Genomic DNA, 13,316 nt, shown 5'->3' on the forward strand with positions numbered 1-13,316 from the left:
GGGGCCCACTGCTGCTCCGAGATCCTGTACAACTTAGCCTGGAACCACAAGGGACCAGTTACCATGTGTGCCACGGGGAGGCGTGTACGAGATCTTGGCAGTGGAGAGGCTATGTACCAGCTGAGGAGCCTTACACACTCGGCTCCTCTTTTCGCCCCTGAAAACAAAGGGCTATCCGGTGGCAGTAGCTGAAAGCAGAGAGTGGCAAGCAGAAGCAGCATGCACTAACTACAAGCACTGCTACTGCAACACTACTGCACTGACGCATCACACGCCCTGCATGCAAACGCACACACACACACACACACACACACACACACACACACACACACACACACACACACACACACACACACACACACACACACACACACACACACACACACACACACAGAGAGAGACAGACACACACACACACACACACAAACACACACAGACAGACAGACAGACAGACCCACACACACACAGACAGACAGACCCACACACAGACAGACAGACCCACACACACACACACACAGACAGACAGACCCACCCACACACAGACCCACACACAGACAGACCCACACGCAGACAGACAGACAGACAGACCCACAAACACACAGACAGACCCACACACAGACAGACAGACCCACACACAGACAGACCCACACGCAGACAGACAGACAGACAGACAGACCCACAAATACACAGACAGACCCACAGACAGACAGACAGACCCACAGACAGACAGACAGACCCACAGACAGACAGACAGACAGACAGACCCACACACACAGACAGACAGGCAGACCCACACAGACAGACAGACAGACACTATACAAGTACAAATACTATACAATTCCTCAGCCAGGCAGAAGCCTTTTGTACCACTTCTTCTTCTTTGGCTTTGTCATCATCTGGCTCTGAAGATCTACCAGCTGAGACCTCATGGTGCTCTCGGTCCTCTCCCAGTCCTGCTCTTTTTCCTGCTGAGTCAGCTTCAGGCTTTCTGTGGCCTGTAGGAGGGATGCCTTGTCCTCCTTCCACTGGTTGAGATTACTCTCCAGCTGCTGCTCAGCCTTCTTCAGAGCAGCCATGAGGTTCTTGTTGCTTTTGTCCTGCATCTCCAGCTGGGCTCTATGGGAAGCCTGGGATCTTTCCAGTATCTCCTTTGCCTCTTCGTCCTGTTTTTGGAGAGCTTCCTCCATCTTGCTCAATTTATCCTTCAGCTCTTGAGCTTGAGCCCTCTCAATCTCTAGATAGCTCTCCAACATCACGTTGGTGGTCTTACCTACCATGAGCATCTGTCTCTCTTTACCAAGCTCCATCTTCTGAGTCTCCACATTGTTTTTAAGGGCCTCCTTCTCTCCCTTCATCTGCTCCAATTCGACCTTCAGGTCTTCAGTAATGAAGTACTGCAGCTCGAGATCTTTTTGGGTTTTTCGCAGTCTGTTGCTGATTTTTCCCAGCTGGGATTTCAGATACTCTGCTTCCCTGGGTGGGGAGGGGACACGTTTAGCCAGAGCCTCATCCAGCTGGGCTCTATGGGAAGCCTGGGATCTTTCCAGTATCTCCTTTGCCTCCTCTGCCTGTTTTCGGAGAGCTTCCTCCATCTTGCTCAATTTATCCTTCAGCTCTTGAGCTTGAGCCCTCTCAATCTCTAGACAGCTCTCCAACATCACGTTGGTGGTCTTACCTACCACGAGCATCTGTCTCTCTTTACCAAGCTCCATCTTCTGAGTCTCCACATTATTTTTAAAGGCCTCCTTCTCTCCCTTCATCTGCTCCAATTCGACCTTCAGGTCTTCAGTAATGAAGTACTGCAGCTCGAGATCTTTTTGGGTTTTTCGCAGTCTGTTGCTGATTTTTCCCAGCTGGGATTTCAGATACTCTGCTTCCCTGGGTGGGGAGGGGACACGTTTAGCCAGAGCCTCATCCAGCTGGGCTCTATGGGAAGCCTGGGATCTTTCCAGTATCTCCTTTGCCTCCTCTGCCTGTTTTCGGAGAGCTTCCTCCATCTTGCTCAATTTATCCTTCAGCTCTTGAGCTTGAACCCTCTCAATCTCTAGACAGCTCTCCAACATCACGTTGGTGGTCTTACCTACCACGAGCATCTGTCTCTCTTTACCAAGCTCCATCTTCTGAGTCTCCACATTATATTTAAAGGCCTCCTTCTCTCTCTTCATCTGCTCCAATTCGACCTTCAGGTCTTCAGTAATGAAGTACTGCAGGTCGAGCTCTTTTTGGGTTTTTCGCAGTCTGTTGCTGATTTTTCCCAGCTGGGATTTCAGATACTCTGTTTCCCTGGGTGGGGAGGGGACACATTCAGCAAGCTGAACTTTTAAGTCACACATCTCCCTCTGCATCAGCTTTTTGTCATGGCTCAAAGTGCTGCCCTCTCTCTGTTGTTGGAGCTGATCGAGGACATTGGCCAGCAAGTCCTCTCGGATGATCAGGTGAACTCTTCCCTCAGATTCACATTGGGTGAGCCTTGCCTCGCTGTCCTTCAGTTCACACCGTACTTGTTCTTCAAGTGAACTGAGATAGAAATTAATTTGCGGTTCAATCTCTCTGGAGTGGAATTCCATGTTTTCCAACTTCGTATTCTGCTGACCAGTGTCTTTTCTCTCGTTGCGATGTGCACCTTTGGATTGTCACAGTCAAATGACTCTCTGATACAAACTGCTGTCTGAGTGAATTTGTGTCAGAACTAAAGTTGGGTCCCAGTATTCATAGTGTGTCGTTATGACAACAACAACAACATGTATTCTTATGTTTTCAATCCAAATGGTTATTGATTCTATTCCATTCTATCTTTGATTCTATTGTTGCTATCGTATACCAGTTTGTTTATGTTTGAATATACAGTATGAATGTTATGATTTCTGATGATTCCTAAAATATGGCAAAGAAAGAACACTTTACGAAATATGGAAAGGAAAAAGATGGATGTCTTTACACAAGAGCAGTACACCCAAGTATGCGCCAGTTGGGACGCCGTTTTCTGTAACTCCAATAACCATGTGTGCTTACCTAATATTTAAGATGTGCATTTACCACAATAAAATTTTTTTTTTTTACAGTTATTCAAACTGTCCAATACTTTTCATGTTGGATTTGAAAAGCCGTTTAGCCCCTGCTCATGTTTATCTTGTACATGTTAAAAGTTGTCGTAAAGGAAGTGAAATATGAAGCTATCTCTTTCCCTCGATGCTGCAACAGTGAGAATGTCCCCATTGTGGGAATAAAGGGCTTTTCACACGGGGAGCCACACTTCACCTGCGTAGTCGCGTGGATCCGCGGGATCTCGCTCCTCATGTGAAGGACAATTCTCAAACATGATATGTCACTAAGTGGCATGTTTTCAGTTTTTAGCTATTTCTATTTCTATTCTGTTGTATTTGTTATAGGGTTAGATATGTAAATATGTACATACAGTATATAAATACATTATCTAATGATGTTTTACAGTTTCTTTTGTTTGATCATAATTACTGATAAAATAAGACATTCTATTCTATAGAAAATGCATTTCCTGCGGAAAATGCGTGGGAATGCTGAATAGCTGAATTGCTAAAGCTAAACTGGTTGAATAGCTTAAATCAGTAAGAAGAAGTTGAAGTAGTGAGAAGAGTTGAAAAAGTGGAAATCGTTTTAATACGTATGAATTTCATTAAAAAGTTAAAAGCTTATGCTAAACTGAACTGTTGGCTTCAAAAGTTGAATGACAAAAGACGTAGAACATTGTGAGGTCTGAGTATATTTTCTAACTGATAATCACTCACAAATGCAGAAATATGAAACAAATAGTACGAAAAATCTTAAAGCTCAAATGCACTACACTGCTAAAAAATCAGGAAAATTGTTAGAGTTGGAAGCTAAACTGCATTACCCAAGTGAAGAGCTAAAATACACTGTTAGAAAAGCTTGAAGCTGAACTGTAATACTGTCAAAGATGAAAGTTGAAATGAATTACCTAAAACGGCTGAAAGAAGAAATACTTTGTATTATTATCAGACACTGCATAGAACGAAAAAGCATCAATCTAGCTGATATGAGATGTGAAATATATTAGGTAAAAAGAATGGGGCTGAACAAAAGGAAAGAGAGGACAGAGAGAAGGAGAGAAGAGAAGAGAGAAGGAGAGGAAAAAGAGAGCCAAAATAAAACATGAATAGCTGAATTGCTAAAGCTAAACTGGTTGAATAGCTTAAATCCGTAAGAATAAGTTGAAGTAGTGAGAATAGTTGAAAAAAAGTGAAATAACATCTCAATCAGGGACATATTGACTGATGTATCACAGCAGGATTCAAACCTTGATCTCCCACACCAAAGGCATACACAATATCCACTACACTATCATCTGTATAGATGCTTAATGTTCCTTTAGCACTTATAAAGCCTGTCTTTGATCATTGATCACCACACCTGCTAATGCTAATGAGTGAGAGACAGTGTGAGAGAACCGTAGGTTCTTTATTTAGAACTGTAGGTGAAAGTATGGAGGGGCTGAAAATTTTGGGAGCGGAAGAAAATTTGAAGGATTTGAAGCATGATCTCATTGACTTCAATGTTTTAAAAAAGTGTTAAAAAGCTTAATATTTTAAAAAGTATAAATAATAGAAAAAAAGTTGAAGAAGTCCCGTCATTAGCTGAAAGAGCTGAACATTTTAAAAGTTGAATGGTTTTAATAGCTGAACGTATGCAGAAGTTACAGAGAGCCAAAAAACGTATGGAAGAGGGAATAAAATTAAAAAAAGAGAGACAGAGACAGTCAGACAGAAGTGGAACGCAATAGATATAGACTAATGTTCATATTACTGCCTGTAGTATTCAAGTTGACTGTCTGTGAAAGGGTTGTCATGGCTACCAATGACCTGTGACCATGTTGATAAACACCCTTTGAAGTCTGTGATGAGATCTCTTTGATCTTTAATCAGGTTAACGACCGTGTCACCTGCTGAAACTGTCAGTTGTGCCACACTGGAGCTATTCAAAGACACTGAGCAAGCTCTCAAATAAAGCCTCAGACTGCTAAAACGATAAGGGGTATCGATGAAATTATGTAATCGTGACCACCACAAGACCTTTGTGAACGTATTCATGTAAAATTTATGTTGGTAAACTTAAAAATGTGGGCATGTCAGCGATTTTAAAAAAGTGGTTTGCTCTGCGTTTCGCTCAGAAATGTGAAGAATGTTAAACAGGGCAGTGGATGGACAGAGATGTGGAACTCTTGTCATTTGGAAGGTCATCGAGCCAAAAGTATAAGGCATATCGCATAACTGAGCACATTGCCTGAAACTAGACAAAAATACCTACGTTTTGATGTATAAATTGTGTATGACAAGTAGATATTGTGGGCGTGAGAGCAATTTATAGAGAGGGGACAAAGATATTTTTTTGAACGTTCTGTGCTCTGGCGATGACATCATCCACTCTAGGAGACGCCACACACACTCACTAGAAACGCAGAAAAATCCTGAAATGATCACTAAACTTAAACAGCTTTTTCACAAAAACTGTAAAAGATATGAAACTGAAAAGATAGAGCCGGATAACTGAATATTTTGTAAACATTTTAAAGTTTGTTTGGCGTCTGTAGGTGAAAGTATGAAGGAGCTGAAAATTTTGGGAGCGGAAGAAGATTTTAAGGATTTGAAGCATGCTCTCATTGACTTCAATGTTAAAAAAAAGTCATAAAAAGCTTATTACTTTAAAAAGTATAAATAGTAGAAAAAAAGTTGAAGTCCCATCATTAGCTGAATGAGCTGAACATTTTAAAAGTTGAATGGTTTTAATAGCTGAACGTATGCAGAAGTTAGAGAGCCAAAAAACGTACGGAAGAGGGAATAAAAAGAAAAATAAATAAACAAAATGGCCGACAGGAACAACAATAGTTGGAATGCTGTTGAACAGCATTCCCACTAATTACAATGTATATTTTATTATAACAGCTCATTATGTCATTTTGGAAGTTTTGTTAACTAATTTCATAACCAGTTGCACAAAACGTCTGGAACACTGGGATATACAGTTGTTATATAGATCCCAAGCTGACCACCATGTTGCCCTTCCTGTATTGGCATACTTTATGTTGAACACCAACTAATATTATACATTTCAGTTAAGAGGTCTGTTGTAAAAATATGGATTTTTCTAACTTAGAAAAATGTTGAGTTTATCTGTCCTTGCTCCTTCACAGATGATTTCCCCAAGCCTCTGATCTCAACTCACCCAGAGACGCATGTGGCACTGCGGGGGAACAACGTGACTCTGAGCTGCGTTGCGTCCAGTAGCAGTGATTCGCCAATGACAACAGCTTGGCGGAAGGATGGGGAGGTGCTGTATGATGCAGAAGTGCAAAACTATGCCCGGTACCAGGAGGGAGAACTGATCTACACCACTGTGCTTCATCTCCTCAATGTCAACTTCACTGATGAGGGGCGCTACCAGTGTGTGGTTTCCAATCACTTTGGCTCCAACTACTCCAACAGGGCCAAGCTTACTGTCAATGGTGAGGATGTTTTCCCTTTTGTCAAAGAATGTGATTGATGATTGCCAAGGATTGCCAGCCATATGTTTTTCTCTTTTTCTGTATTTTTTTTTTCTGTAAGCTATACGGTGCTGGTCTTGCCAGTATACTATACACTTTGGTTATGGCTTATATCACTTTATATTTTATGTCTGTTCCACCCTTGACTTTCTATTGACTTATCTTTCAGAGCTGCCATCCTTTCTTAAGACTCCCATGGATCTGACAATCCGGACTGGGACTATGGCCCGGCTGGAGTGTGCTGCTGAAGGCCATCCATCACCCCAGATTGCTTGGCAGAAGGATGGAGGCACTGACTTCCCTGCTGCCCGGGAGCGCAGGATGCACGTGATGCCAGATGATGACATCTTCTTCATTGCTAATGTGAAGACGGAAGACATGGGAGTGTACAGCTGTACAGCTCAAAATGCAGCTGGCAGCCTGTCTGCAAACGCTACTCTCACTGTCCTGGGTGAGTCACCCACCTGATCAACAGAGCATATTACTGATGTTTTATTACTTGGTATTTTCAGAGTCACTCTGCTCTAATCTGCTCATGTACACTACCAGTCAAAAGTTTGGGGTCACTTAGAAATGTCCATTCCAGACAGAATACCAGCTGAGATCAGTTGCATTGTTTTTTTAATCAGAGCAGCAGTTTTCAGATTACATCATGTGCTTACATAATTGCAAAAGGGTTCTCGACTGTTGTAGACAGAAGTGGCTGAAGAAACACTTGAAATTCCATGCTTTTTGGTCTAAATGTCATACCCAAATTAAAAGTGGTACAGCTCTCATATACTATAGACACTGGGGTGTGTCTGATATCATCTCAAGTTTTTGTTACAAGTGTCAGGGTGATTCTAGGCCTTACTGACACAGAGTTACAGACGCTAGAATGGAGGTTTTTTATTTCCGTCCAAGTCATACATCTGTAAAATGATTAGACTACACTGCTGTAAACACATCTGACAGGTGACAGACAACACAGGGCATTAGCCAGATGTCTCAGCTTACTACAGAAAAAATCCAGAAGCCAAAAGACTCAAAAATGGATTTTATATGATTTTTTTTCTACAGATATGTCTGTGCATTTTTTTATTTCCATTTGAAAAGCGCAAAGAAAAAAGCCAAAAAACTACAAAATACAACACTTCTCAAATACACAAACACACCCACATCAATCACCTTTCCAATGATATCAGGCACACCCCTGAGTGTCAAAGTATATGAGAGCTGTACCACTTTTAATTTGGGTATGACGTTTAGACCAAAAAGCATGGAATTTCAAGTGTTTCTTCAGCCACTTCTTTCTACAACAGTCGAGAACCCTTTTGCAATTATGTAAGCACATAATGTAATCTGAAAACTGCTGCCCTGATTTAAAAAAACAATGCAACTGATCTCAGCTGGTATTCTGTCTGGAATGGAGTGGAATTTAAATTTCTAAGTGACCCCAAACTTTTGACCAGTAGTGTATGCCTGTCACTCATTACACACCCCTGTTTTTGTTTTTCCTAATTGGCAATTTTAACTAATGACAATGTAAATGCAAACCTTATTATACCATGTCCACGGAGTATATTTAAATCTGAATGAATGAACCATCTCTGACACAACTGTTACATCGCAGTTCTTAATAACTGTGCTTCTGAGATTTGATTAGGCTATATGGTGGTATATAATTAATGACACAGTTTGTAATCAAGGCTTAAAGGAGAGCTATTAAACTCCAGGTTCATGCTTTTTTCATACTATTTTTTGTTCCTTTTCTACTAGAAAATGTACATGCTTTTAATGTAAAAAAAACCCTACTAAGTTTTGTCAAAATAACAAACCTGACCTTGTAGACATCCATCTAAACAGTTTAACACACACACACTACTGGGATTATCCTTATTAAATCAAAAATCAATGAATCCTTTTCTCTTCCAGAAACTCCATCCTTCATGCGGCCGCTGGAAGACAGAACCGTGGCCCGTGGTGAAACTGCCGTGCTTCAGTGTATAGCTGGAGGCAGCCCAGCCCCTCGTCTCAACTGGACCAAAGATGACGGGCCTCTGGTACTCACCGAGCGCCACTTCTTTGCTGCAGCCAACCAGCTCCTTATCATAGTTGATGCTGGTCCTGCTGATGCTGGGAAATACACCTGCATCATGTCTAATACTCTGGGAACAGAACGTGGTCACATCTACCTCAGCGTCTCACCATCACCAAACTGTGATACCAGCCCGGGATACGACCAGGACGGCTGGACCACCGTGGGCATTGTGGTGATTGTGGTGGTGTGTTGTGTGGTTGGGACCTCGCTGGTCTGGGTCATTGTAATCTATCACATGCGCAGGAAAAGTGAGGACTACAGTATCACCAACACAGGTCAGCAGTTTAGACACATAGCCGTCTGTGATTTAAAATAAACCCGATAATGGTGGCTTTTTGGAAACCATGAAATGTGTTTATGGGGACGGGACTTTGTTGTGAGGATTAGACTGTTTCACAGAACTCAATACCGTGTAACAAAATGTGTCTCTGTCTGTTTCAGACGAGATGAATTTGCCAGCAGACATCCCCAGCTACCTGTCCTCTCAGGGTACTTTGTCAGAGCCTCAGGAAGGTTACAGTACCTCTGAGGCAGGTAGCCACCAGCAGCTCATGCCTCCTCTCTCCAATGGATACGTCCATAAGGGCACAGATGGTGAGTAATCTTCTTTTTATATTTGGTGAATTCCACTATCTTTGATTCTGTAACACAAACCCTTTTTTTCTTTTGGATGAGGTTGTTTTTAGTTTTCTTGTGATCAGAAATAATCATTTTGTGATATCTATAACAAGCTTTGGTTTATCATGATGACATGATAAGTATGTCCTGATCTTGGCATAACAAGTAAGGTGTTCTTGCATAACATAAGCACACATTGAGTGTATAGTAATCATCTATGAACTGCAATCATGAGGTAATCACTGCTATGATCATTACACACTCTTGGGCACGGTTACACCGGCATTGTGATCACAAGAAAACATGCGATGCGATCACAACCGCCACGATGGAAAATCGTGCCATGGGCGTAAATTGGAGGGGCCAAAACCCCCCTTCCCTACTTTTGGTGCCATGCTTGGACCACACCCATCTTTGAACTCTGCCCTCATTTTGATCTCGACTACACACTTGTACATTTTCGTGACTTCATCTTGCAGAGTTGTGACGCTATCACGTTGACAAAATCTGGCCACAGACTACAGTAGGTGTCTCCCAGGACGTTTGGATGCCATGATGACACACACACACACACACACACACACACACACACACACACACACACACACACACACACACACACACACACACACACACACACAGACGGTGAAAACAGCACCAGCGTCGCTGTCGCCGCTGGTGACAAAATTCATGTGACCACAAGAAATCAAACACATAAAGATGCAACGCATCTGACATGGAAAAACATAAAATGTCTTTAAATAATTCTGTATAAATAAATCACAGCTTCTTGGATTGACTTTTCAGGATTCAAAGGTTTCCTATGCCTGTTAGGTTCTTCTTTCTGCTTTTGTATTTCGGATCACATCTCTGCTGAAATGAGACGCTGACTAATTATCATGTGTGTCCCAGGTGTGTGTTATGGAGACACGGGCAGCGAGGTGGAAACTGAGGGGAATGGCGTGCTGCACTGCAGGGTTGGCTCTTTGTTCACTGGCCGTAGCAGCTTTCACCCTGGAGAGCCCCGCGAGGGACTAGTTGGACTCTCCACAGGTTGGTGTCATCTACACACAAGCAGTTATGTGCTTTTTTATTTATTTTCAGAGGATTGGATTTTTTCTGCATTCTTAGTGTTCAGTCCAGATGTTAGTTTTTTTCGTGTCTAAAGGATTTGGAAACAATAGCTATGCCTTTTACTCATCCTTTCAACTTGTCTAGTATTTATGTAGATGTATTCACATAAAGGTGTAATAAGGTTGAAGTTATTTTCATATGTATATGTATGTATTTTAATAAAATTGATATAATAACATATGAACTAATTAAAAGAAAATGCATTACTACCCTTAATAATCAAATCAGGATGCTCGTAATAATTGCAGCAGTACGCGCATAGATACATATGATGATGGACACAATTAAAAATATTAATCTTTATTTAAATGGCACCTCTCATACACACAGCTAATGTCAAAATGCTGACAATTAAACAAAGCTAAAATGTTGAAACACGTTTAAAAAGAGGAGGGAAGTAAAAATAAGAGTTATGTTTTAACAACATAACCGCTTTAAGTAGCTTTTGTATGTAGATCCCAGCCTTTGAAAGATTTAACAACTATGAAAAGATGAACAATCTAATAAAATAATAACGCCACAACATTCAGAAACACAATACTTGGAACTTTACATCATTAAAGGAACACGCCGACTTATTGGGACTTTAGCTTATTCACCGTATCCCCCAGAGTTAGATTAGTCCATACATACCCTTCTCATCTCCCACCGCTAGTCTAGCTTAGCACAGATCCTGGAGGTAACCGGCTCCATCTAGCCTACTGCTCCCAATAAGTGACAAAATAACGCCAGCATGTTCCTATTTACATGTTGTGATTTGTATAGTCACAGCGTGTACAAATAACAAGGTCACATGAGACACAGCCATCTTCTAACCGTATACAAACCAAGGTTATAATCGTTAACGAAAACGAACGAAATAACAAAAACTAGGTGGGGAAAAAACATTGTTGTTAACTGAAATAAAAATAAAAAGGAGGCATTACAAAAAAACGATAACTAAACTGAAACTGTAATGTCTGTTTGCAAAACTAACTAAAATAAAATTATCGAGTAAATGTCCTTAGTTTTCGTCTTTGTCGATCTTTCATAGAGCAAATAACATTATATCTCTCCGACCATGACATTTCCCGTAGACATGTATAGTTTCCGACTGGGAATCCAGAAATTCCGACATTCCACGTCAAATTGAACACAACATGTCCATGGCTCCGTGCCTCTCGCCTGGCATCATAGCGGTAGCGAAAGTCGGAAGAAAGCGGCAGTCCTATTTGATTATGACTGTGTCAGATAAAAGCGCCTTGCAGTGGAAGGTGGTAAAATATGTTGTCAATTTATTACAGGGAAAAATCCCACAAATTTGAAAGTACATTTGAGAAGCGCACACAAGCTAGGAGGCTTAACCTAGCTTACCTTAACAAGGTAAAGAAGAACGCAAAGCCCCCTTTCCCCGAAACAGAAGCTAACCCCGGTAACGTTACGGGCACGGATATATGGATACTGGGCCAGGCAGCATGACAGAGACAACAGCAGGACAGAGAACACTACAGGAGGGCTTTCACCAGCGACCCGATAGCTGCTGGTTAGTAAAGGAAGGGAGGAAGCGTGGGTTAATATGTGGATTGATACTGGGATTTCTATCCAACTGTGTGACTCGATTGACTTCAAAAAGTTCGCCACTTTACTCGAACCAAAGTTCAAAACACCTGTTCATGTATGTCTTCTTTAGTCTGTTATTGTTGAATACATTGTGAATACATATTTCTAAAATTGTATGATGTTTTTGTTGAGTTATTATTACACAATACTTTTTCTGACCTTTTTGAATCCCTTGACAAATAACCCATATTACAAAAAAAGACAAAAACTAATAAAAACTAAACTAAAACTAAGCATTTTCAAAAAATAAAAACTAAACTAAACTAGCAAACCCGCTTTAAAAACTAATTAAAACTAAACTGAATTTGAAAACAAAAAGTCAAAACAAAATAAAAATAAAAACTAATGAAAAATGCAAAACTATAATAACCTTGATACAAACTGGGAACTATATTCTCAGAAGGCGAAGCACTGCTACTAGAGAGTAACAACGGTGCTTTTCAGGTGTTGCACTAATCTTATTAGCTTATCTAACTCTGGGGGATACGGTGAATAAGCTAAAGTACCAATAAGTCGGCGTGTTTCTTTTTAAGTGACATTATTTTCAAGTTCAATTCTTAATAACTATATATTTACTTATTATAAAAAACAAATGAATGAAATCAATATAATAGTAGGGAAACACTGAAAAATTGAAATTTGAAATGAAATTCCAGGTCTCGAAAAAGGCATGGAAAACAAAGACGATATGAAATATTTTTTGTTCTATTATGAAACCAATGAATACAGTGTAGTTGTTTTACATGAAATTAATATATGGTGAGAATAATTTGAAGTAATCAGGCGATTAAGTGTTCCTAAGGCCATTTCCCAGTTGCATCACGCTGATCGAGTCTCCAAAAGGAAGGTATGGTCTGGAACATGTTTGAAAAACATATGGAAAGTAATAGTTATCAAGATGCATATTCTTTCTGGCCAGGTGGTGCAGGTCCTCTGGTCATCTGCTCCGACTGCTACGACAACGCAAACATCTACTCTCGCACACGGGAGTACTGCCCCTACACCTATCTGGGGGAGGACGAGCCGCTGGACAGGACTCTACCGGGCCTGAAGGAGAGCTTCAGCGAGCATGCCCAGCACGAGGACACGGCACTGGAGAGCCTCATTAGCAACCTGGACTCTGTCTTTCTCACCTCGCACGACAAAAGGTTGAGCAGCCACACTCCCCCGGAGCATTATGCTAATGGTGAGACTTGGAAACAGAAATCTTGCCTTTTAGAGCAAGGTGGTGACTAGGGTTGGGTATCGTTTGAATTTTAACGATTCCGATTCCTTGTTTCGATTCCGGTTCCTAACGATTCTCGATTCCGATTCTTTTAAGAGGCAGGGTCAAAAAAGTTTAGGATATTT

The 13,316-nt window shown here is 41.1% G+C and overlaps 1 protein-coding gene across 1 annotated transcript in view; it reads left to right on the forward strand.

The window, feature by feature from the left end:
- lrig2 (leucine-rich repeats and immunoglobulin-like domains 2) overlaps nt 1-13,316 on the forward strand; it is a 33,406-nt gene that overhangs the window by 14,982 nt on the left and 5,108 nt on the right. Inside the window, exons 12-17 of the mRNA XM_031301967.2 lie at nt 6,185-6,496; nt 6,705-6,986; nt 8,450-8,890; nt 9,057-9,209; nt 10,146-10,286; nt 12,886-13,152. Of these exons, the coding sequence (XP_031157827.1) occupies nt 6,185-6,496; nt 6,705-6,986; nt 8,450-8,890; nt 9,057-9,209; nt 10,146-10,286; nt 12,886-13,152 (1,596 nt within the window). The remainder of the gene's footprint in view (nt 1-6,184; nt 6,497-6,704; nt 6,987-8,449; nt 8,891-9,056; nt 9,210-10,145; nt 10,287-12,885; nt 13,153-13,316) is intronic.

Source organism: Sander lucioperca, chromosome 6, assembly GCF_008315115.2.
Source record: "Sander lucioperca isolate FBNREF2018 chromosome 6, SLUC_FBN_1.2, whole genome shotgun sequence".
Taxonomy (NCBI): domain Eukaryota; kingdom Metazoa; phylum Chordata; class Actinopteri; order Perciformes; family Percidae; genus Sander; species Sander lucioperca.